This window comes from Calypte anna, chromosome 1 (genome assembly GCF_003957555.1).
Source record: "Calypte anna isolate BGI_N300 chromosome 1, bCalAnn1_v1.p, whole genome shotgun sequence".
NCBI lineage: Eukaryota > Metazoa > Chordata > Aves > Apodiformes > Trochilidae > Calypte > Calypte anna.
Genome location: NC_044244.1, coordinates 2,602,405 through 2,629,111, shown reverse-complemented (window position 1 = coordinate 2,629,111; position 26,707 = coordinate 2,602,405). Strand labels below are relative to the sequence as shown.

At 46.4% G+C, this 26,707-nt stretch overlaps 1 protein-coding gene across 1 annotated transcript in view; it reads right to left on the bottom strand.

The window, feature by feature from the left end:
• The window catches only part of PLXNA4 (plexin A4), a 479,396-nt gene that overhangs the window by 155,641 nt on the left and 297,048 nt on the right, over nt 1–26,707 (bottom strand). The window contains 1 exon segment of the mRNA XM_030459775.1: nt 12,112–12,212. Coding sequence (XP_030315635.1) covers nt 12,112–12,212 — 101 coding nt within the window.

The window sequence follows — 26,707 nt, the reverse complement described above, 5'->3', positions numbered from 1 at the left end:
TTTTCATTTGGGAAGGGGGATAGTGGGGAAGAATCTCTTGTTCACCTCACCCCAATCAATAAGAGATGAAACATAACACCAATAATGGGACTGAGCAGCTCATGAGGCAGAGAAAAGATATTTTGCTGATTGACCAGATGATCTTATGCTATGGGTCTGCCACCAACCCTTCCAGATCCTCCACCAGTTAAAGCTGGGAGGGAATCCTCAAGGCCAGGTTTGTACCTTGGAGCTTGAAAGCAGAGAAGGGAACAGGGAGCAGAGATTAACACACATTTACCCTAAAAATACCATAAGAGTTAAGTCCCTACCATGCAGAAAATTGCCAAAAAAAGAAAGGTATTCTGAGACCCTACCCAGAGAGCCTGCAGAATTCAGATCCATGCCTGAAAATAAATTTTAAGAGACAAAAAAAATGGCTTAAGATGGAAAAAATCATTCTACTTTCTGGTTTGCTCCTTGCAGGCTTGTTGCAAGGATTGGGACTGGATGAGAATGGGGAAGGGGTCAGATTGATTTGGGACTGGATGAAAACGAGAAAAGGATCAGATTGATTTGTTCTCATCCACCTTTGCTTCCAAAGCTCTTGGCAAGCATCCCAATGTTACCCCCATGCCATTATGAACTGTCTGGCTCTTTAGAGGCTCTGGGTGGAAGAGGGCCAGGAGAGCCTGCAAGGAGTGAAGAAAAGTCACCTCTGGACCAGGCACATCCCTGCTGGTGGCTCCAGCAGAGATGTTCAGTACTGATAGTGCCTTATCAGGCCAAGCACTGCTAGAGGAGATAAGGAGCAGACCAAATAGGAAAGTGTTATCTGAGCTGAAATCCTGCCCTCTTGCCCTGCACAAAACAAGCCAGGGCTGGATGGCAAACACCTCGCTTCCAAGAGGATGTTGGATACAGGATGTGTCTGTCCCCAGCTCCTGGAGTACCAAGGGACAGAGCAGCTCGTGTGGCCTCCTGTCTCTCTGTGGCCTCCTTTTCTCTCTGAGAAAGTCTGCAGACCAAATTTACCTCTCTTTGTGGAAAATCTTTGGGTCTGCAACAAAAGGAGTCAAATTTTCCTGTGGTTATTTCTCCCCCTTGGCCCTGAGCTGTGCTTGCAACCCAGAAAGCCAACCATACCCTGGGCTTTTAAAGAAAGAGCGGCCAGCAGGTCAAGGGAGAAGATTCTGCACCTCTACTCAGCTCCCCACAGCTCTGTGTCCAGTTCTGGAGACCCTAACAGAGGAAGGATGTGGAGCAGTTGGAGCACAAGCATCACAAAAATGATCACAGAGCTCCTAAGAGGACAAGATGAGAGACTTGGGGATGTTCAACCTGGAGAAAAGAAGGCTTCAGGGATACCTCAGAGATCTCCCAGTATCTCAAGGGGCTACAGGAAAGCTGGAGAGGAGCTTTTAACCAGGGCATGAAGTGGTAGAATAAAGGGTAATGGTTTTCAACTGGAAGAGGGGAAATTTAGGTTAGACATTAGGAAGAAATTCTTCACTATGAGGATGGGGAGACCTTGGTACAGATTACCCAGAGAAGTTGTTGATTCCCCCCTCCCTGGAAGTGTTCAAGGCCAGGTTGGATGAAGCTTGGAGCAACCTGGGCTGGTGGGAGGTGTCCCTGCCCATGACAGGGGGATTGGAACTGGATGAGCTTTAAGGTCTCTTCCAACCTAAACCATTCTATAATATAATTCCATCTTGGCCTCCTGTCTGCTGCTCCTTCAGAGGATCAGAGGTAGGGGAAAGAGGATGGAATTGCAGCTGGGTGACAATCTTTTGCAAAGACCCAGTTGCCCAGGTCCTCCAGTGTCACTGCAATACTTGTGCATCTTTTGGTTGGGTGTTGCATGCCAGGAGAGGTTTGCAGGAGAGGAAAAGATCCAAATGACACTGCCATTTTCTACCCTGCCTTTTCCTGACATCTTCAGCCTTCTGCCCTCCACCCCAGAAGAGGGAATCAAGCAGGAATGGAAATAGGGGAGAAAATACCATATAACAAACACTCCCCCAGGCCCCCTCCTAAATGTGCACTTACCACCTGCACCCAGCTAACAAGGGAGAAGCCCTCCAGGCATGGGTGAGTTAGATTGAGATTATTTTTTAAACGTGTCTCAATTAAAATGTAGATCTCCTTTATTGCCTGGGGCCAGAGGGGCAGGAGGCTTTGGGAATGAGATATGGAAAGGAGAAGTAAGATATTGGGGTGTTTACTTCATTCTTTGCTGCCTTAACCCTTCTGGTACCACCTCTTCTCTACCAGCTAGGCAAGGGCAGAGTGGGATTTGGGCATCTTTCCTGGGTTAAGCAAAGAATTTACAGGTATGTTTGCACCTTGCCATGGCTGCTAAGAGTCTGCTTTAATTAAGCAAAGCCAAAACTTAGTCCTGGTGAGATTAAATTATTCTCATGCTTTATCGCCAGCACTGCTTAGGAGCCTGTGGTCATCAAGCCCAGCTCTCTGCAGGATTTCTGCAAACCACTCTTATCATTCATGGGGCTTTAAAGCTTTGGACCTCACAGCCTCATGCAAGGTGAGGAACTGTTACTCATCTCCTACAGAGAAGAGGCTAAGACAGAGGAAAATAAAGGATTGGAGTTATTATAGGTTGGGCATTATTTAACATAAAGTCATTTATGTTTCCTCAATAGCTACAAAAAGAAACTGGCCAGAGGGTAATTGCCCCCTAAAACCTTGCCTTGCAGTAAGTGTGCTCAGAATCATGGAATAGTTTGTGTTGGAAGGGACCTTAAAGCTCATCCAGTTCCAACCCCCCTGCATCGGCAGGGACACCTCCCACCAGCCCAGGATGCTCCAAGCCCCATCCAACCTGACCTGAGACACTGCCAGGGATGGGGCAGCCACAACTTCCTTGGACAACCTGGGCCAGAGGTTCACCACCCTCAAATTCAAGAATTTATTCCTATCTTCCCACCCCAGTCTCCCCTCTCCAAGTTTTAACCCATTTCTCTTGTCCTCTCCCTACCCCCCTGTGTCCAAAGCCCTCCCCCATCTTTCTTGGAGCCCCTTCAGATACTGGAAGGTTGCTCTAAGCTCACCTGGGAGCCTCCTCTTCTCCAGGCTCAACAACCCCAAGCCCTCAGCCTGGCTTCCCAGGGAGGTACTCAGCCCTCTGAGCATTTGAGTGGCTCTGCTCTGGACACCTTCCAGGAGCTCTGTGTCCTTCTGATGTTGGGGACTCCAGAACTAGACACAGAGCTCCAGGTGGGCTCTCAGCAGAGCAGAGCAGAGGGGGAGAATCCCCTCCCTTGACTTTCTGTCTCTGTTTCTTTTTGCATCAAAAGAAGCAGCCCAGGACCTGCTTGGTTTCTGGGCTGTAAGCACACACTGAGGGCTCGTGTTAAGCTCCTGGTCCACCATCACCCTCAAGTCCTTCTCCTCAGAGGAAGGAAAACTCCTTCTCATCTCTGGTTGCTGAGACAAGAGTGTCATTTGCCCACCTTGGTAGATGCAGGGAGATCCAGGAGTACTTGACAGCAAGATAGAAAGAAACTCCCAACAAACAACACAGTAACAGAGACCTAATTTACCAGCCATCCATATATGATGACATTCACTGAATCTACTCTTGAGCATGGCACAGCCTTGCAGGAACCCCTTGCCCTGCTTTTTTTTTTTCCAATTAGGACCATGAAAGACTTTAAAATTAATGGGAGGGGTATCACTGGTCAAGCTGCAACCCCCAGACCTGGTTTTTGGTAGGCATATGTGTAAAGAGGACATCCCAAGTTGGGTCTGGGCTCTATTTTCTTGCCCACACACAGGGGTGTAATGCTACTTGAGATGTCCTGAAGACCCCAGTTGGTTCCCAACATATCTCCCGGAGGGAATGGGTGTCTAGAAGAATCTGTGTCATATTTTCCAGCTGGAGGTGAACATCTCAGATGCTCCAGTTGCAGCAGAGAGCATGGTTGAGTAACTGAACTGAATTCCTTGTATAAAAAAAAAAAAAGCAGCTGCATTTCAAATTCTTCTGGTAGATTCCCCATACATCTGTGTTTAGGTACCTTAATTAAGTCCTTATGTTACCACTCCATATCTAAGTCTCCTTGGTGGCTCTGTCAACCTCCAGTATAATCAAAGTCAAGGTCAACTCCTTCCCTGTGGCAGCCCCTGTAACTTTGCATCTCAGCTTCAAGGCACACCTGACAAGTTTATAAAGCAGAGCAGGGTGGTCAGGCAGCTCTCCTCTGTCCCTCTTCTCTCCACAGATGTTAACCTAGATATGCCCTGTAGGATATCTTGCTGTGCTGCCCCACAAGTGTCCCAGAGCAAGGACAATGTTGAGATGATGAAAAAGAGGGAACCAGCATCTAAAAGCCCCTTTGGAAGCCCCACAGGTCCCACTGAGCATCCTTACCCCTTTCTCTGTGCATGTCCTAGGAGGGAACACACCTCCTAGCCCAAGCAGACTCTGTGCTGTGTTTCCTATCAGAGAAGAAGATATCCCAGAGATCTTTCTCTGCAAAAGGCTGAATTTCTTGCAAGGCCAAACCTGAGCTCTTAATGTTTCCATGGTGGAGACAAAATCCCAAGTAGGACACCTAACTCAGAGCGCTGCATCAGGAGGAAGCTTCTGCTGGAACTCACTGCACAAACTAATTATCTCCCTCCACCTCCCCACTGCCCTCCAGCAAAATAAGCTCATCAAGGAAGAAGGTTGTTATCAAAACACATTTACCACATGCCTGTGTCTTACAGCCCAGGGTGTCCAGTTCTGTCCCCAACTTGCCTCAGGCTGGCATGGCCACCAAGATAATCAAACCTCTGAAGGACACAGCTCTGCCCTGCACTGCTAGGTAGACCAGAGCAGCAAAAGTCCTCCTAAAAGGGACATCTAAGGAATGAAAGGACATCAGCAGTGCTGGACATACAAGGTGGAGGGACAACACTGGGGCAGCTTTGCAGTCCTCTAGAGGAGGGGAGATTTAGGTTAGATATTAGGAAGAATTTCTCCACCACGAGGGTGGTAAGACACTGGCACAGGTTGCCCAGAGAGGTGGTGGAAACCCCATCCCTGGAAGTATTTAAGGCCAGGCTGGATGATCTAGTGGGAGGTGTTTCTGCCCATGCCAGTGGGGTTGGAATTAGATGATCTTAAAGGTCCCTTCCAACACTGAAAATTCTATGATTCTATGAATGGCTGCTCTGCTCAAAGGGCCAGGGCTGGTTCAGAGTGGTTTATTCAATGTCATCACCCATCTGGGATTCCCAGGAGAATCTATTTCACTCGGGGCTTTCTCACCATCAATAGCCATGCTCCCCATCCCAAGAATTTCCTCCTGCTCTCTGGCCTAAGAGCCCTGATCTCATTTCAAAAGGCCATTGCAGAGCTGTCACAATTTGGGGCTATTTCCTCTGCTCCAAAGGAGGGGAAAACACCCAGGTGTGAAATGATGGCTACTTTAGCTAGACCTCAGCAGACAGATTAAAGATTCCCCAGGCTCAATGCAGAATGCTTAATTGGCCAATGTCACTCCACGGGACCCCCCCTGCTGTGTGTTCCCCTCTGTGGGAAGGCTGAAATGCCATCTCCAGTTTCAATAACTACCTGAGAAGGAGTAGAGATCCCTCCCTGCCAAGGCTGATTGTGGGAAGGTGATTCTGTTTGCCTTTGCTATCAGATGGAGAGGTTCACAGGCCAGGTATGAGGCTGGCTGAGCACCAGCAGTGGCCAGGGAGGAATCAACCCAACCCCTGTTTGGAGAGGAGGTGTCTTGAGAGCTGGTTCACTCCTCCCTTTGCCACCACTGAAACTGCCAATCAGCCCATCAGAGAGACTTCAAACCAAATGAAAGGTTTCAAAATCCCTGGCATTATTTTTGACCCTCCATCATTTAGGTTTTTCCCCCCACTGTGTAGCAGCAGCATCTTCGTGGCAACCTCCTCTTGCAATGAGAAATGTCCCCCAGTAGCTCAGGAGGACTGAACACTCTTGATGGAGAAGATCAGCCCAGCCAGCTACAAGTTTCCAAGGCAATGCAGGATTTGAGCTGGTAGTCATTTTGTTCTTTGTGTGGCTGATCCACTTTTAGGGAGACAGGGACAAATTTCTGGACCTCTGAAATGTAGAGGGTCTCCCAGGTATTTGAAGGCAAGGCTGTGCTAGGGCAGGGATGGATAGACAGAGATTTTAATCTGCATCAAAAAGGTCCCAGCTATGATTGTCAGGCAAATGCAAAACATCTGCCAGTCACTGAAGGGTCTCTGCTTTGCACCTTGGGATGTATCAACACTAGGAGGGGAAAAGAGGGCCAGCTGAGACCTTGGTTTCTTGTGATGAAAACTGAGAGTCTATAGGATCCCAAGCCCATGCAGGAATCAGTAAATCACTTTTTCCTCACTGTTAGGGCTCAAGGTGACACAACACAGGGTGTAATGTTCTGTCCTCCTGGGTCCCCTGCCCTTTGCCCCTTCTCCAGGCAGCACTTGGGATGCCCTCCCTCCCCTGTGCAAGTGGAGGAAAAAGACTGGGAAGGAAAAGAGAGGAGTTGAAGGGGAAAAGAAAGAAAAAAACCAAAACAAACCTCAGTCTGAAAGACAGTCCCAGTCTTTCAGACGGCAGAAAGTCAAGCAAGAAAAAGACCCTGTAAAAAAAGGTCTTATTGCAGTATCTGTAGGCAGCTTAGGTTACCCGAGACTCTCTAGTGATTCAGAAGACTTTGACCAAGAAAGTTAAAGCCAGGGACGATCAATGAGGCTCTGCAAGCAGCATGGCATCAGGTTACCTGCTGAGCCCAGACAGCAGGAGCTGCACTTTGTGACTTTTTCTTTCTTTCTTTTTTTTTTTTTTTTTTTTTTTTTTTTTTTCTGGTCTGGCAATGAGTCTGAGCTTGAATACCAAACCTCCCTGCCCCTCCACACCAATCCCTCACTCCCTAGAAAACAACTTGTTTAAGTGCCTTTTTCTTTTTTTTTTTCTTCCTCCTCATCCTTATTTTGTCAGAAATGAGAACTGGGTCCCCAAGCATCCCACAGCTCCAAGGCAGATGGGAAGAGCTGGAGAACCAGAGGACTTGGAGGGCAACTTCAGAGATACTGGAGTAGGACAGAATAAAACCCTTCTGAACATGGCTGTGCTTTGGTGGGGAAGCATAAAAAAAAAATAACCCTCTCATATGGCTTTTTAAGTGTCTCATAAACACCATCTCTGCTGTTCCAGTTAAACCACTCTGAGAAATGGTGTGTTCCAAGTTTTGGGCATCCCTTGGCTAACTCAGCCCACCAAAGGGAGCCAGGAAGGTGGCTGGTGTGGCCCATATGGAAAAGTTTGCTCTTGTTGCACTTTCATGGGGTGAGGATGCCTACAGGAGGCCACTGCATCCTATTCCCATGGTTTAGGAGCAAGGAAGCCCCTCCTGGCACATCCTCATCAATTGGGCTGCAAAGCCAACAGAGCCATCTCATGTCCTTTAAGTGAGGTTTTTGGGTGCAAAAAGGAGACACAAAGGACACGTGCAGATGAACAGAGGAGTGACAGTTCCTGGCTCTGCTACCTCTGGAGCAGGACAGACTTGAGGATGCTTAACCAAACCCTCTTTGCTTTGCAGCAAATGTCAGCTCCTCCAAACTAAAACTGTTTGTTGACAGGTTTGCTTTGCTCAGTCTCCAGAGCTGGGAAAAACTGCTGGGGGAGAAAAAAAAAATCACAGATGCCCATATGTTTCATTTTAATGAAGAATAAAAAAAAAAATAAAAAAAAAAAAGGGGGGGGGAAGTAATGCTTCAGCTCAAAATGACTTTTTACATTGAAATTTTTAGGCAATTTACTGAACCTTGAAATAAAATCCCAAAGCAGGAACTTTTGAGGTCTAAATAAATCATTCTGCAATTCCTAAAAGGTAACAGCCCGTTCTAAATAATGTTTATTATTAAGAAAATAACAATCATTTGCCCACTATGAGCTGGGGAAAAAAAAAAAAAGTTCTCCTAGAAAATGGGACCATTTGCCTCTTTGATTGGAAATTAGGACCAAAGAGTCCCCATACCAGCAAGGACAGATCTCAGGGGCTGCATCCTCCCTTAAGGACAGATTGTGAATATTCAGCTCTTCATCCCAGAATTAGATGGGGGCTACAAAAGGATGAAATGAGGCAGCACAGATAAAATCCAAGTGGCAGCTAGCAACAAAAGAGCTTGGGACAGGTCCCTTCTGCACCCAGCAAGGTCAGAATAATTCCCCTTTATGAAGTGTTGCTTCTCCCTGCAGGGATGCTGGTGCTCTTCTGCCCCAAATCCTCATCCTGCTGGTAGCTGGGGTGCAAAACATGGCCCAGAAACACCATGCAGGGCTGAAAACTTGTGTGGTAACCACATGAACATGGATCAGTGCTTCTGATCTGTCTGCTCTGGAGCTGGTGCTGGGGCAGGCAGGGATTCATCTGCTGAAGGGTTCAGGGGGCAAAGAGCATCCCTTAGCATTGAGCATGAGGGGGAGAGGAGGAGGATGGTTTGGATAGGGATGAAGACAGAAGAAGCTTGCTGGGGGTTTTAGAGGGGTGGTCAGGTATTAGATGTCACCTTTGGACACATCTGCATCTGACCCAGGAGGAAGCTACAATTCATTTCAAGCTTGCAGAAAAATTAGTGGCAAAAACCCCACACGATGCTACAGGCTTGGGGAGGAGTGGTTGGAAAGCTGCCAGAGACAAAAGGACCTGGGGGTGCTGGTTGACAGCCACCTGAATATGAGCCAGCAGAGTACCCAGGTGGCCAAGAAAGCCACCAGCATCCTGGCTTGCATCAATGTGGCCATCAGGAGAAGGGCAGGGATGGTGCCCTTGTACTCAGCCCTGGTGAGGCTGCACCTTGAGTGCTGGGTTCAGTTCTGGGTCCCTCACTACAAGAAGGACATTGAGGTCCTGGGGGGAGTTCAGAGAAGGGCAACCAAGCTGGGAAAGGGTCTGGAGGACAAACTCTATAAGGAGAGGCTGGGGGAATTGGGAATGTTTGGTTTGGAGGAGGCTGAAGGTGATCTTATTGCTCTCTACAACTCCCTGAAAGGTTGTAGGGAGGTGGGTGCTGGGCTCTTCTCTCAAGTGAATGATGATAGGACTGGAAAAATAGTCAGAGGTTGCACTAGGGGACTTCAGGCTGGATTTGAGGAAGAATTTCTTTACTGAGAAAGTAGTCAGGTGTTGGAACAAGTTGCCCAGGGATGTAATGGAGTCACCATCCCTGAAGGTATTTAAAAACCCTGTAGATGGAGCACTTCAGGACATGCTCTAGTGGGTGATACAGATATTGATACATCAATTTTATTCAGGGGGGGATGTTGACAGTTGGACACAGTGATCTCTAGAGATCTTTTCCAACTGTGAAAACTTTTCCTCTGCTCTTTCTCCCTCTCTGCAGCCCCTCCTCAGGCTGCTGACATTGCTTCGACCTTGCGACCAAGCACCAAGTGCCGCCGTGCCAGCGATCAGCTTTTCAGCCTGGTTCCTCCCCCTCCTCCCCACCCTGGCCCCTCATCCCCTCCCCTGGAGACCTACACAGCAACCCAGCTCCACATTTTCAATTTACACCAACTAAATGATTCATCACTGCCTAAAGAGGCTTGAACAGAGCCCGGGAGGGGAGCTGAGCTCCGGCGGGGGGACAAGATCGGGGGTAAAGATATCAAGATGAAAAGCTCCTGTGACCTGCTCTATATCATCTCTCCTCTTGTTGGGGCAGAAAGCAATCAATCTCCACCCCCCCTTCTTCCCCCAACCCTCCTCTCCCCTCCTTTCTCCTGCAGCCGTCTGTGGGTCTGTCTGTCTCTTTCTCTCTCAGCAGACTCGAGTTTCTCGGTGTAAGGTTAGGACAGTGGAGCCGTGGAAATCGATTCCTGAGTCCTGGCACGCTGCCCTCCCAACAGACAGCCCAGATCCACTGTGAGAAGATGGATGGAGAGCTGTCCCCAGGCGTCCCCAGGCTTCTCAGAAGCTTGGAAATGAGGGTCTGGAAGTGCCAAGCCCAAAATAAGAGAGACCCACATGGAGGGAGGGACAAAAAGATGAATGCTGCACCCCCTTTGGCAGATGTCACCTATCTCCCAGTCTACCACAGTTTGTCTTGATGGTTTATCTCGGAGGAATAAGTTGACTGACAGGCAGGGCTTCACCCATTGGCAATCTGATTTTACAGCTTGATTGCCTCCTCCATCCCTTCCCCAAAACTGTTCACAGAATCATAGAGGTTTCAGGCTTGGAAGGGACTTTTAAGATCATAGAAAAATAGAATCAGCCTGGTTGGAAAGGACCTCTGAGATCATCAAGTCCAACACTTGATCTACTGCCACTGTGGTTCCCAGACCATAGCACTGAGTGCCACATTCAGTCCCTTCTTAAAAACCTCCAAGGATGGAGAATCCACCCCCTCCCTAGGCAGCCCATTCCAATGTCTGATCACCCTCTCTGGGAAGAATTTATTCCTAATATCCACCCTAAACCTCCCCTGGCAGAGCTAAAGTCCATGTCCTGCTGTCCTACTGATAATCTGCCTGGGAAAAGAGATCAAACCCCCCCTGGCTCCAACCTCCTTTCAGGGAGTTGGAGAGAGTGATGAGGTCTCCCCTGAGCCTCCTCTTCTCCAGCCTCAACACGCAGCCTGAACTCCCGCAGCCCTTCCTCACAGGACTTGTGCTGGATCCCTTCACAGCCTCCTTGCTCTTTTCTGGACCTGCTCCAGCACCTCAATCTCCTTCCTGAGCTGAGGGGCCCAGAACTGGACACAGGACTCAAGCTGTGGCCTCACCAGAGCTGAGCACAGGGGCAGAATCCCTTCCCTGGACATGCTGGCCACGCTGTTCCTGATCCAGCCCAGGTTGCCATTGGACTTCTTAGCCACCTGGGCACACTGCTGGCTCCTGGTCAGCTTCCTGTCAGATTCCCAGGTTCTATTCTTATAATTCCACCCCCCCTGCCATGGGCAGGGACACCTCCCACCAGATCAGGTTGCTCAGAGCCCCATCCAGCCTGTCCTGAAATCTTCCAGGGATGGGGCTTCCACCACCTTACTGGGCAACCTGTTCCAGTCTCTCACCATCCTCATGGTGAAGAACTTCTTCCTAACTTCCTAACTTCAGGTGGAGATGTTTGGTTGGACAAATCCAGTGCAATTTCCAGCCACTGGTTCTGCTGAGAGGTTTTTGGTAAATGAGACCACTTTACCACTCATAGCCAGGAGCTCAGCCAACCTGACACCTCCTTCTCCACAGCTTTAGCAGGAGGAGGTCAGTAGTAGTGATGGCTGAAGAGAGGAAACTTCAAGATCAATAGCATCATTAGAAAGCCCAGAAAAAACAAATCCAATGAACAAATCTCTGAGTCCTGAGGACAACTGGATCCAGTGCTGGATGAGACAGTACTGTTGAATAATGAAATCTTGAACTGAGTCACCTTCTTGGTCTCTTATGCAGAAGCTGAAGGATATGGATACAGATAATTTGGCTCAGCACCCTGGTCAGATAAACCAAATGAGGAGTTTGGTTCATTTATGCTCATTTGACACAGCTGAGTTGACCCACACAGGACAAACACTCAACTTCAGGGCCAACATTTTCCCAGAGTCAGCATCCAAACCTCAAAGTCCCCTTGAGCTCTACCTTGAAGTGGGCACCATGATGCTTACAGGGCATTGCTTCCTCTCTAAGGGCAATGGGGATCATGGTGTCTGAAAGAAGGGAGGTTCAGGTCAGCAGTGGAAAGTTGGAGGTGCTGAGAGAAGCTGATAGAGCCAAACTGCTTTAAGTGAGGGAAACCAGACAACAATTGTCAACCAGAGAAGAGCTGCTGGAGGGTTTGACACAAAGCACATCAGGGTGGACATGTGATTTTCCTTGTGCAGTCAGCAGACAGTGAATCAAGTGGCTGAGAAGATCCGATGAGTTTCTACCAACCATCTATTCCATTTTCTTCCAAAAAATACTTCCAGTTTAAGTCTCCCCCAACAAGTCCCAGAGCCCTTGCTGGAGGTACCTGGGTGACCCATTGACTCACCTTGGACCAAGAAAACATTTTGCATTCCTGCCTTTTGTTACCATAGCCATGGAGGGGAGATGGTTGGGGGGAAAAAGCAAGGCGGGGATGGTGGCAAACACCAACAGGTACTTACATGTTGTGAAGAACACACCATCCACAGTGAGGGTCCCCAGAGCCCAAGCATTCGCTGCAGGTCTCGTACTGGCTGCACGACTCCACGGGCACCCGAGTGAGCTGCAGAAGGAAAGGGAACAACCTGTCAGGCTCTACAATGCCCACAATGACTTGATGGAGGGGTCACCTTTTCTGTCCTCTCCCTTTGGAGCCTGTCTTTCCAGAGGGATATCCCTGCAGAGCTCAGCAAGCTTGGAACAAACAGAGGAATAAGGCTGCAGGATACTCCAGAGTTCAGTCCTGGTAAAACTCCTGTCAAAACTGCACAAAAGTTGGTGCAATCTCTGTTGAGATCAACAGCTTCCCTTTGGCCTTCTCCTCTTCCCCATGGCCTTTCACATCTCATTGCCAGGGAAGCTCATAGGAGGTTTTCACAAGGAAGCAGCAAATCAGGCAGGCTGAGCACAGGCTGTGCTGACCTGGTACCTTGAGGCCATTAAATGTGGGATCTTCTGCAACAGCTTAAAGTTCACTTCATCTCAATGCTTTCCTACACTACAACATTTTCCATAACACTGGTTGTGGACCTGTTGCCTTCTAGCTTCCTTGGAGAACTTGGTCTCGTGATGGTTTTGTCTCCTCCCTCCCGTGACCTCCCACACCACCAAAAGTGGTCCCAGGAGAGCATTAACTCCACTCTCCCTCCATTCCTTGTGCATCTTTCCTGTCATTCCTGTCCCATCCCATGCTTCTCCCACTATGAAAAGGATGAATACTGCCAGGCTGGGGCTTGCATGAGCTGACTGCATCTCAGCAGGCTTTGCAGGTGGACCTAAAACACCCACCTACTGTCAAAATATTCCATTCTGTTATTTTTTTTTCCTTTTTTCCCCTTTTAATTGAAGTATTTCAGTCAGAGATTTCAAAGACACAAGGAATGTCCTGTCCTGACCTCCTGCCTTACAGACCAAAGGCTTTTGATTCCTACCAGGTTTTGTAAGCCCCTTACTTCTTTTTGAAGCCAAACGTGCAATTTGGGCCCAATGACCTGAGAGTCTCTTTTCCATTGAATAAACTTCAGAGAGGTTCTATAAAATGCAGTCAATTGCCAGGGCCTTCCCCCCAGCTCGTGTCAGCAGGGAGAGTTTATTCCTTCAGATGATGTAGTATGGCATTACCCTGATGAAACACCACTGAGAACTGCCAACTATAAACTGCAGAACAGTTATTCATGATAAATGACAAGGGAATGCTCCAGGATCCTAGTGACAATTTTTTATTTGGTGCAATATTCAGGAGAGTTGGAGCTGCGAGGTGACAGATTAAGATTCGTCCTGATTGCATCTGTAAATGAACTTGGAACTGGCTTTTATATATAAATATATATCAGGGCAAATTGCAGCTATTTACAAAGACCTTTTCTGTTTGTATCAGAAATTGCCTTCCTGACCCCTCTACAGACACCCTACATGATAGCTGGTAGTCTATGAACAAAATCTGAACAACTGTATTTTTACCTCTGGCAGGTGGCAGGAGCTTTAGAAAACTTCAGACAGAAATATGATGGGATTTATTTACCATGGCACCATTGCCTGTGTCAAATCACCCAAAGAAAACAACTTCAACAACTATCCAACTTCAAAAGGAGTCTATAAAAAAACAGAGAAAGAAACATCCCTAAAAAAAACCCAACACAAATCCAGCTTTCTCAAATTGAATCTATTGCCATGGACATAAGAACAGAATCAGGACAGACCACAGACCCAAAAAAGTGGGACTGAGTCTTTCCAGCTTCTGTAATCATTAAAACGTGTCACAAAAAGATGGCTTGGTCATGAATGCATTTGTTCTACCTTCCTTGAACTTCAGGGATAAATTGTATGCTCCAGGATTTCACCCAGTTACACTTATTTTGAACCCAATAGTCTGTTATTTATCTGGCTTCCAAAAAGACAAGTTTTTTACAAGAAGACAAGACAGTTTATTGTCTTGGGCATTCCCAGCTGCTATGTCCACCCGAGAAAAATATCTTGTGGATTATCTTTCCTTGATCACATCCAGCTTGGCCATGTCTGCACTGTGAAGATCAGAGTACTTGCAACTACTTGTAATTAGAAATTTGTGAAAAGAGTTGGGATTGTAGCCGTGCAGTTCCTATCCAAAGTACCCTCAGCTTAACATATGGTGCAGCTTGATTAATCCTCATTAACTGTAGGTAGTTTTTCTGAGCCTCCATTTGGGAGTTGGCTTACATCTGTCTTATAGAAGTGAGCCTTGGTTAAGAAGTTTGGAGCTGCACATCCTCTTTCCAGCATTTAGTGGTGCTGAGTTTGAATATTCTGTGTCATAATCCACTCGTGTCCATGATATAGGTAAAGAAGTCCTAGAGGACTGAAATTTGCTATTTCTTGGCAAATTGCTACAAAAAAGAACAGCTAAAAAGTGGTCTCTGTAGGTATCATTATTTAATTAGCCATCAAATATATACAAGCTCCTTTCAGAGCCAGGAGGAACCTACTGGGAATTCAGATCATCTTTGTAGAAATTCTTCCTTTTCAGTGTATTTAGGGTACTGGGTCCCTCTAGGATAGAGTTTGTAGTATGTGTAGGAGCACACCTTGCTTGAGTTTCTGTTTCAGAGAGCAGTAGGAGCTTACACCAAGCTACATCCCACATCCCATCAAGCACACCAGAGTAGTAGGTGTCCCATGTCACCATTTGCATTGTTATGCCTTACTCCTGCTCTATGACACCTTTCACCCCAAATAGCTTTATTGTGAGATTAATTAAAATTGCACCACGCTGATAAATGTCTTGGGCTGTAAGTGTCAGACCTTCTAATTAATAAAGAAAGGAACTACAAAGAAACCAAAGGAGCTGTGACTAAAAGGAAAGCCACCTAGGGTCGGCAGCTGAAAAGAACAAGAGCATCAAGCAAATAAGGCACATCAGAGGTCTTATTTTCCTTTGCAACATAAACTGTAATTAATTCAGCTCAGCTTTCTGAGTTGAAAGTTTTGAGAACTGACCGTGCCCCCTGGGAGCACTCAGCTTTTTATGCTTCCCTAAAAATATCTGAAAAAAAGAAAAGTCCCCGCAGCCTCCCAATTACAGTGCCTTGCCATCATTCCCTGGGATGAAGGGACCAGACAAGCACTGAAGGTTGAAATCTCCATTTTAAACCAGACTCTGATTGCTCCTTCTCCATCCTTGAAAATCTAACAAGCTTTTTAAGGTCATTTCCCAGCCTCGGTGAGTTCCTGTGCCAATGGTGGAACTTGGAGTCAACATTTTTGCATCAAACATAATCATGGTTCCAGCAGACAGGATAAAGAGAAAGTGTCCTTTATTTTGGGGCACTTTGAGCCAGATAAGAGTCATTGATGTTTCTGCAGTGGTCACAGCTTAACTGGTAATTTGCCCTCAGTGAGATGGAGGAATCTGTGGATGTAAGAAGAGGTGTCTGTTGTTTTAAGGGCTGATAACCCCTATGTGATGAAGCACATCTCTCCTTTTTATGAATGAGAACAAAAGCTGAAAGTGAGGTCTCATCCTATCTAAACATCTTTGAAGATGTGGGCTTGAGTCTTCTGAGCAAGTTCATGCAAGAAGTCCAGGGAAGACCTGACCCTTGAACACCAAGTTATTAAGTACAATGTTTTTAGTCTTTGAGTTCATTGAAATACTGAATAAATTATGGTTCCTATAGAACCCAGTCCACACACTTGATGGACATCCAGGAGCTGCTTTGCTTCCAAGGCTCTTGTAGGAGACCAGAGGGGGGATGATTTTTGCTCATCTCCAAGGTAGGCAGCATTTCCAGAGCATCCATGGGATTGCCAAAATCACTGCCATGCAGTGGAGGCTGTGAAAGTCCCCAGGAACCTCACCACTAGCACCTTGTTTAACCAGGGGGGACCAAAGGGTCAGGACCTCTATCTCTCAGGCAACTTCACCATCTAGACTCTCTCCTGCTCCCTGATTTTAGATGCAAATCCCAGAGCCAGGGTAGGACACGTGGTGAGTGACTCTGATGTCCTTCACAAGGGCAGTAGGTCCAGCTGCCATAGTTACAGCAGGATTTGAAGAAATATTTCACTTCATCAACACATTCAGTCACCAGTCCCCAAAGAAATAATTCATGACTTTCTAGCTCACAAGGACACCTTCAAAAACCTGGCAAAATCAACTGCTGATAGGTTCTGAGCTCACCTACTATGTTTGACTTCAGGGCTTTTCACAACCCACCAGGGATGGAGCATTTCTGGTCCAGCCTCAATTGCAAACAGCAGCTTCTCCAGCCCCCAGCCTCACATCCACCCTCCATTTCTAGTGTGAATGACTTCCAGAAAGTCATTTAGAACAAAATGATTGAGGTTTTTTGGATCTGATAGACAGTAAAAGCTAATCCTGTTAGAAATTTGGCTTCTGCTTCTGCCACTATATGTATTCACAAAAGCTCCTGTTATGTGCTCAGTCATAATTTTCTGGCTCTCATTTTCTGACTTTTTTATTTCAATATACTTTTTTTTTTCCCCTTAAACTGCCAACATTCTGGTCAAAACGTGAATCATAGCTCAATCTCTGCTTTTATAATTGGATGTTAATACAGCAGTGGGATTTATTCAGTCTGATGGACTAAGTTAATTTAAATGTACAAAGAGGGATCTTAAGTAGCCAATTTCCTTTCCACCAGTCAAAAGATACACTTCCCAAACCCTGAACAGTGACTCTGTCAAGCCATGTGGGTTCTCTGAATGCTGCTGTCTTTCAAGACCCAGCCAGCCCTGAAAAACTGCAGAAAGATTGAGGAAAGAGATTATTTGATTTCAAAGCCTTGAATGGAGTGTTCAGGATAATACAGTTGATTCAATAGAGCGCGGCAGAAATCACCTAAAAGACCACTGATGGAACAAGATTCTGCACCCTTAGCAGAGGCAGTGAGGATGTTCAGTCACCTGCATGGCATCCCAGGATGCCAATTTTCATTTGGCCTGAATTACAGCCCTAGAATTCCTCTGTCTTGCTTGAGCCTCTGTGCTTTATCCACCTGACCTGCAAACTCAGCAAAAAAAAGCAACACAGAAAAGTCCAGGGAGCTGAAGCACATCTTAGTTATAATGGGAAGAAACTGGACCAGTTGTGAAACTAGACCAGTTTTAAAACTGGTGGGAGAGGAGATGCTCCTGTGGGATAGAGATGAACATCTGGGTTTGATTCCAGCCTACTGCTCCAGCATCATAAGTAAATAACTTGCCAGTCCCACAGGGACTGGGAATGTCATTTCTCATCAGACATCCCCAAGCTCTTCCTCTTCCTTGTCACACTCTTCCCAGTAAATCCATGCTCACACACTTGGAAAACTGGAGGCTTTAATTAAAGAGAGCTAATTGGAAGCAGCAGTAGCTGTCAACGACAAATGACACAATAATTAAACTGGGAGGGGGTGGGGGGCGAGTGTCCCACTGGGTGACAGGGTAAATTACCTGTCCAAATAGACTTGTTCACAAACAGCTTCCTACTTCCAGCTGCTTGTGTGATGCTTGTGTGATGTCCTCCTTTCCTCTTCCCTTCCCTGGGCTGTCCTGCACATCTGGGCATTGCCAGAGCAAATCCCACCATCCAACCTCCCTCACACCAACAGGGGCAAAACAAGGAGAGCTACAGAAGGTTTGATGCCCACAACCTCTGTGGCAATAGAATCCTTTAAGGTAAGACTGAGAGCTATTAGTTCCCATCAGATGCTCTCACTATCATAGAATCATAAAATCATAGAATCATAGAATCATAGAATTGACTGGGTTGGAAGGGACCTCAGAGATCATCAAGTCCAACACTTGATCTACTCCCACTGCAGTTCCCAGCCCATGGCACTCAGTGCCACATCCAGGCTCTTTTGAAATATCTCCAGACACGGAGAATCCACTACTTCCCTGGGCAGCCCATTCCAATGCCTGATCACCCTCTCCAGAAAGAAATTCTTTCTAATCTCCAACCTAAACCTCCCCTGGCACAACTTGAGACCCTGCCCTCTTGTCTTGCTGAGAGTTGCTTGGGAAAAGAGCCCAACCTCCCCCTGGCTCCAACCTCCTTTCAGGGAGTTGGAGAGAGTGATGAGGCATCCCCTGAGCCTCTTCTTTTCCAGCCTCAACACCCCCAGCTCCCTCAGCCTCTCCTCATAGGATCTGTGCTCCAGTCCCTTCACCAGCCCAGTTGCCTTCCTTTGGACCTGCTCCAGCACCTCAATCTCCTTCCTGAGCTGAGGGGCCCAGAACTGGACACAGGACTCAAGCTGTGGCCTCCCCAGAGCTGAGCACAGGGGCAGAATCCCTTCCCTGGACCTGCTGGCCACTCTGTTCCTGAGCCAGCCCAGGATGCCATTGGCCTTCTTGGCCACCTGGGCACACTGCTGGCTCATGTTCAGCTTCCTGGCAATCCGGACTCCCAGGTCCCTTTCTGCCACTCTGTGCCCAGCCTGGAGCTCCCCATGGGGTTGTTGTGGCCAAAGTGCAGGACCCGGCACTTGGCCATGTTAAACCTCATCCCGTTGGAATCAACCCAACTCTCCAGTCTGTCCAGGTCCCTCTGCAGAGCCCTCCTGCCTTCCAGCTGATCGACACTCCCCCCCAGCTTAGTGTCATCTGCAAATTTGCTGATGATGGACTCAATCCCCTCATCTAAATCATCAATGAAGATATTAAATAGAACCGGGCCCAACACTGATCCCTGGGGGACACCACTGGTGACTTTCCTGGTGGTTTTCCCACATCCCAGTAATTTTCTTTGCACCCCTTGCACTGCAGTTCTCTTCTCTGTATCTCCCTTGTCAGGAAAAACAAAGTCTGTAAAGCTTGATGCTTGTGGACAACAGCCCCAGGAAGGGGGTATGCAAAGCAAGAGGGTTGCCCTCTCACCAAAGTCTGTCTGCAACATCAGAGCCTCCATCTAAGCTAGAAACCCAGGTTCTGTTGGAGGAGACACCTTTTGCAGGGCAAAATTGGCTGCTCTGTTTTAGATATCTATCTAGAGAGGAGAGAAATCAACCTCTGGATGTCTAATGAATATAAAGGGATCTGGACAGCCAGGTCAGAGGAAAAGATTTACAATGTGCACAGTACCATCAGGTGAGGTGAATCCCACATTGATGCCATAATTCAGTTTTCTCTCCCTTCTTCCTAATTGAAGCACCCACTCACAACACAAACCCCATTTTCTTTAACTACTGAGAGAATGAATGGCAGAGGAAAACCACAGGGCTGCAAAGTTAGAAGATTGTTCCAGGAGCCCAAAAGATGTCTGATGAGATGGACTGTGTCTGAACAAGTGCTTTGCATCATCTGTCCCATAAATGCAGCCGTTGTGCTTTGCTGTGTCCAAACTCATCCCTGCTCTCTGTTCTGCTTTTATTTACAAAGGAACAGGCACTCAGATAACAAAGACTATCCCAGTCCTTTTCTCCAAGCTTTGCTGGCTTCCCAGGTTCCTCCTTCACAACTGCTCACCCCACACCCTGTGCTTTCCTTTTTTTGAAGATGTCTATCAGGTCATGCTGACTCTTTGCCCCAAATCATCATTGCTGGAGGAGAAACCAGGGACATCCTGTTGGGAGCAAAGCTCCTGGGGATTGGAGACTGTCTGTCCAGTGGTTTCAGGGATGAATTTAATTCAGTTTCCCTCTGAATTCACTCTTGGTTTTCCTTACCAAGAATACCAAACTTTTCCTGAGCTGGGCAAGTGCATCCCACCAGCATGCTGATATTCTCTTTATACAAGGCCAGAAATTTATTAGGAAATTAGAAATGTATTATTTGCCCTTTGTAAAAATCACCAGCTTGGAGGTATGGAAGGAGTTTCAAAGGATTTTATCCAACTCTTCAGAACCCAGTCATCTTCTTACCCACCTTGCAAACCATCAGCTCTGGTTAACTTTCCCTGCCTGCAGTATTCAATCTGAACTTTTCCCTGCCAGATCCAGGTAGCTTCTGAACCCCCCTGACTTGTTTACCACTAAATCTTTGTCCCACAGTCAAATATTTCAATCTGTAAACTGTAAAAGAAATGAGGTTTGGCTAAACATTTGTGTTCAACAGGTTTCCAAATAAAGAGCTTCATGTCACAATTAATTTGGGGCAGGTCCAGGTTTAATGAGAGCTGGATCTGTGTGGTCACTGAAGCACATCTGATAGATCATTACTCAGGATCTATAAAGACTATCTATAGATTTAATTGGGATCTGGAATGGAATTTATGTCCCTGAAATGGACTTCTCAAAGTCCAGCATTGCTTAAAAGCTCCTGGTGGAGGCATGAACAAGTTAAAACACACAGGGAGAAGTTAATCATTGTTGTTAATGGTGATGGTTACTTTCCAGCATCTTTCCAGCTGTTCCCATCCTCATCCTCAGTTACCAACGAGCATCTTCCTGCAGATAGATACACCTCTAGCATCCCTCTCAGGTCTCCTTGTTGTCAGATCCCATTGATTTAATCCTATCCCCAGTCCAAATCCTACTTTTATACCCTGGATGACAATATTTTCACCCCAGTGCCTGGAGGATCTGTGCTTCAGCTCTGCCTCCAGCCACTTTGGGCTTTCTAGCTTCAATCTTTGAAGGCCAATGCACTTCATGAAGGATTGATCATGTTCATCTAATTCCCTTGTGCAGGGCCCTAGGACAAGCATTGGCAAGCTGCAGAAATCATGGCAGATGATATGAAAAATGCCCTTTTCTTCAGCTGTGATCTGACTTAAAATTCCCTGGAATTGCCCATAAAACCAGCTGTGCTTTTTGGTATCAACTTTTCACACAGCCCAGTTCCTTGTCTTCAGCCATAGCTTCATGACACTAAGGAAAAAAATCAGGATAAGAATATATGATACCTGCCCAGACTTTGGGGACTTATTTCATTCAGAGAAACTCCTGAGCCTTCTGTGTCTCTGTTCCAAAACCTGAAGAGATTTTTATTTTGTTTTTTAGTTTAGCCTTGACTTTTTGCACACACAGCATGCTCTAGCAGGGAGTTTCACAATTCCAGAGCCCACTGCTTGAAGGAATCAACTCCTCTGCTTCGTTCAGGACTTGATTTTCGATGGTTTAATTTCATGCCCTGTAATTCTTGTATTTGCAGAGGTGGTGAACAGTCACTTCTTATCCATCTCCTTCTGACAGTCATAATTTCACCAATCTGAACCATACACCCCAGATCACCTCTTCTCAAGCTGACGAGTTTCTGCTTCTTCAGTCGACCCCCACCCCCAAAAAAAGAAAAAAAAAAAATAATCAGAGAATCATCAGAGTTGGAAGGGACCTCCAGGGATCATCTCTAGTCCATCCTCCCTGCTAAAGCAAGATGGCCCAGAGGACATTACACATGAATTCATCCAGGTGGTCTTTGATTGCCTCCAAAGGAGACTCCACAACCTCTCTGGGCAGCCTCTTCCAGTGCTTTGTCACCCTCACAGCAAAGTGTCACCCTCACAGCGAGGTCACCCTCACACTAAATCACTTCATACCTCTAATAATCCTGCTTCTCTTTCTCTTTTGACCATTTATTTACCCTTCTGATCCAAATACTGAGCAAAAGGATAGGATGCCTGGTGGCCTAGGTCATCTTTTTATGTAGCCTTTACCACCTTTCTTCTCTCTGGACTCTCAGGCACTGACCACATCCTCAAAAATCTATTAAGCTATTGCCACCTCTCAGCTTGAAGCACATGGCTGTGAATATCCCTCAGGCTCATCTCAGATGTAAAAGAAAAAATCACATCAACTTAACCCCTGATTAAAACTCCTTGATCACAGGAGGTAACACATAAAGCTGTGTGCACTCGATTGCTTTTCATGCCATGAGGGTACTGAGCATCACACGGCTCCTCAGAGGACACACTTCTTTTTGCCACAAAAAGGGGAATTTGTTTTGTTCCCTGATACCCCCCCCCACACCTGATACCCCCACACACCTTCAACCCCTCCCTTCTCATCACTTCCTCCTTTTAAAACTCCTTCTCCACCCAGAGCCATCAAATCTCAGCTGACAGCGGCTCTTGCCACAGGCAGCATGGGCTGGAGTGATAGCATCAGTTGAAGAGTTCTGAGGTCACCCCAGTTAATCTGCAATCCCAAAACTGAAGATCTGAAGTGGGGAGAGCCATGATAACCTTTGCTTGCTCCTCAGCTGCAGGAAATGTTTACTAACCCAGCCCAGAGGCAGAAAACTGGGACTTTCCAGGGCTTTTCCAATACTTCTCCTGAGCACTCACCACCCACAGCATCACTGAGTGTTTCAAGTCAAGGGTTAACCAAGATGCAGGGAGAAAATGTGAAGCAGGCTAAATATATGTCTCAGTTTATTAAAGGAGAGAAAACCAGACAGACTTACTCACTGCTCAGTTGATGGCTGTGAGAGCTCAGTGCGTTCTCAAGATTTGGGTCTTAATTAGTGCTGCCAAAAAGGCAACGACCAGGCAGCTATTTTGAGGCATTATCTATTTGCCTTTCCATATTTCAGTGGTTTGTTTCAGCGTTGGAATAAGGGAGAAGAAGTTCCTGGCAAAGCCCAGCTCTCTCAATGCAGCACTTCAGTTTGGGGAGGGTTTGAAATGCAGAATTCCTGCAAAGCACAATGGAGGTTGCTCCATCCCAGCCCCCAGTGCCCATATTTCACTGGGTTAAGTGCAGCAAGCACTACATGTGTTTTCCCAGCTTTCTCAGACATTCATCTGGCCGTAAAATAAAGAGTTCAAGGACATTTAATTCAGAGATCATATAAATGCATGGTGTTTATGGTCAGAAGGGACCATTAGATCAGCTGTTCTCACCTCCTGTACATCACAGGCCACTCAGTTTCTCCCATCTACCCTTATACTCAACCAAATAAGCTGCTTTAAGCTAAATTTAGAGAAAGACCTCCCATTTAGATGGGACGATGCCAAGAAATGGACAAACTTCCACTTCATGGGCAGTTAGTTCCAACCACACCATAAAAAGGTTGTACATTCCTTACTTTTAATGTAAATTCCTCTATCTTAGGCTTGCAACAACTGTTTATTATTCTGTTTTTCTTCTCTAGATTGAAGAGCCCATTAAACTTGCTGTTTCCACCCTGCAAAGATGCTCAGACTTGTGAATTGAGCCATCCCTCAGTATTCCTTCTGATCAACCAACAGGCTGAGGTTCTTTCAATCACATCCCCTCACTCTCTATAAATAATTTTTGTGGGTCTTTAGTGCTCCATTTCCTCTCTCTCAGTGCTCTTTTACAAAAAGGAGACTCCAAAGATGACTGCAGAACAGGATTACTACTGGCTCAGTCCTTTCCCCTCCTCCAGGGATGCAGGATGGTGTCAGATTGAGTCTGCCACACTCTAGGTAAGGAAAAACCCTTTGCAAGGATGTAAAGGAATGATCTGCTCATCCACTTCAGTCACTGCTTTCTAGGATGTGTCTCCCACTTTTCAGCTTGACCTATATCCCTTCTTAGGAGACCAAGGAGTTTGAATTTGTTTTGTTTGAAGAAGCCAAAGTCATCCAACCCCTCTGTCCTCATCATCCTTGATGCTGAGCTGATCACTGCACCACTGAATATTTTATCCGTGGGATTCAATCTCAGCTTCCTCCTCATTCATGAAAATTTTTAAGAGCTTTGGGCCCAATATTGATCCCTGGAGGATACTGCTAGGAAAACCCTCAGGCTCTTTGAGAGCTGCCAAGTATTAAGCCATTTCAGGGAGATTTTTTTTTTCTTTAGCTATTTTTAACTTTTTTTTGTTGTTGTTGTTAAAGAGAAACAGACTCTGTGGTGTTGTCTCAAGTGCTGTATGGATATGGAAAGGTAAAGATAGGGCATACAATAAAATCTTCATTTCCTCCAAGAAGAAGTATCAGCTGCTATTGGCCCCTGTAGGAGTAACCATCAAGAGCTTCAAACTTATCCAGACTTCACTACTTAATATTAAACCTTCTACACACCAGAGCAGGGTTCTTCCTGATGGATCTAAATTATTAATTTATACTCTAGGTTTTTTGATACAGGGAATTTTAGGCCTCAAGTGTAAAAAGTTACCCTCAGAAAGGCCCTGCCTTGTCTTGCATTGTAGCTTTACACCTGCCTAAAATCATAGAATTCTCATGTTGGAAAATACCTCCAAGATCACCTCATTCAACCATCAACATCCCCCATCCCCCAATAAATGAAGTAAAATAGAATAAAAGAATTTACCAATATCTGTATCACCCACTAGAGCATGTCCTGAAGTGCTTCATCTACAGGGTTTTTAAATACTTCCAGGAATGGTGACTCCCCCACCTCCCTGGACAGCCCATTCCAACACCTGACTACTTTCTCAGTAAAGAAATTCTCCCAAATATTAGGTCTAAACCTCCCCTGTTGCAACTTGAGACCATTTCCTCTGGTCCCATCATTGTTCACTTGAGAGAAGAGCCCAGCACCCACCTCCCTACAACCTTTCAGGGAGTTGTAGAGAGAAATAAAGTCTCTTCTCAGCTTCCCCTTCTCCAAACTAAACATTCCCAATCCCCTCAGTCTCTCCTTATAAGATTTGTTCTCCAGATCCTTTACCAGCTTGGTTGCCCTTCACTCAACTTGCCCCAAGAACCCCAGTGTGTTTGTTGTAGTAAAGGGCCCAGAACTGAACATTTTTTTCTTGGTGAACAGCCCAAAGTCAGATAGAATTAATCAGGGCACAAGAAACCTGTGGGGCTGTTAGGAAATATATGGGGCTGTTAGGAAATGTGGTTCCTGAGGCTGAGGTAACCCCCAAATCTGTGTTTGCCCTGTGACTACAGACACCACAGAGCTGGTTTTCATAGAATCATTGAATCATAGAACTACTCAGCCTGGAAAAGACCCTCAAGATTTTCAAGTCCAGCCTTATTACCCTATTTCTGATAAACCATGTCCCCAACATGACATCTAGGTGATTTTTAAAGGCATTCAGGGATGGGGACTCAACCACCTCCCTGGGGAGCCTGGTCCAGTGTTTAACCACCCTTTCTGTAGAGAAGTTTCTCCTGATATCCAACTTAAATCTCTTCTGACACAACTTGAAGCCATTTCCCTTTGTCCTGTCACCTGTCTCCAGTGAGAAGGAACCAACCCCACTCCCACTCCAACCTCCTTTCAGGTTTTTGTGAAGAGTGATAAGTTCTCCTCTCAGCCTCCTTTTCACCAAACTTAACAGCCCCAACAGGGGATTTTTTCCAAACCCTTCACCAGCTTTGTTGCCCTTCTTTGGACTTGCTCCAACACCTCATTTTTGTATTGAGGTGCCCAACCCAAAATTTTACTGCCATCCACAAGCTCATCCACTGCTGAGCACTCTGAATTCAAGCCTTGGCGTGGATCCCTAAGCTCATCCAGCAGCACACAAGGTGCTTTATCCCTCCAATCAGTTTCCCTTTCCCTTGTGCTCCTGTGATTTTTTCCAGATTTTTCCTTAGCCAAAGCAGAAGGCTGAGACTCCCACTGCACCTTTCTTTTTCTGGAAAGACACACAGAGCACACAGATTTCTGGAGGAAAAACAACTGGCATGAGCACCTGTAGAGAAACAGAACTTTTGTCCCTATAGACAACTAATTCAAACCTTATTTAAGAGTTTCAGAACTCCCTGGGACTCTATGAAACAGCAAGATCTCATTTCAGCTCCTTGCTGCCAGGCATTGAACTCACAAAAGCTGCTGCTGAGCAGAAGAACAGCCAAGGGGGGAAGCAATGACCAGGTCTGGGATGGGGTGACAGTGTTGGACAACTGTAGGGTGAACACTGCCAGCTGGCTTGTGCCTAAAGCACAGGGACCCAAGGGACCCCACAAAACCTTTGCCAGCTCCATCCAGGTGGTTCCCACACTGGCATCTTCAAAAAGAGGAGGATTAACCTCCCAAAGCATCTTAAAGGAGCTTTCCACCTTGAAGATCAAAGCTGTGCTGGCTTCCCCTCTCTCATTACATTTGCCTCTCTCATGGGTGTGCCTTACAAAAACTCACAATCTGATTTGGGATGGGGGGGTTTGCTTGGGGGGCATTTCACTGTGCATGTCACTCCATGCAAAAAAAAAAAAAAATTAAAAGAAAAACAAACAACAAAAAAAACCACAGCCCCAAAACACCCTTTTGTCCTAGGACACAAAGAGGGACATAATGCAAAGGGGAATAAATGAGGGGAAGAAACAGGATGGAATAAAACCCCAGTTGTGCCACCAGCGCAGAGGGTTTGTTCCTCCTGTCCATCTCCAGGAGCTGGGACACTAAAACCCCCTCAGTGCCCCAGCACCTCCTGGCTCACATTGCTGGCATTTCAAGTGACACTCATGCCTTTTGTCAGGACCTTGCTGACCTTCTTGGATCCTTTTATCCAGGTCTCTCCCACCTACAGAAAAGAAACCAGTGGCTTCAAAGAGTTTGGAGTTTCCTTGCAGAGCTCAGTGCATCTGATTTCCCTATCTTGGTAGCAGTAGCAGTGCCCTCCTCAGTGCTCCTCTATTCTTCATTTTCTCCAGCTAATGCAAAAAACTACACAAAAGCATCTCAGAACCATTCAGGAAGGGGACAGAGAACAGAAAGCATCAGGAATTAGAAGAAAGTCAGGTTAAGAAGTGAA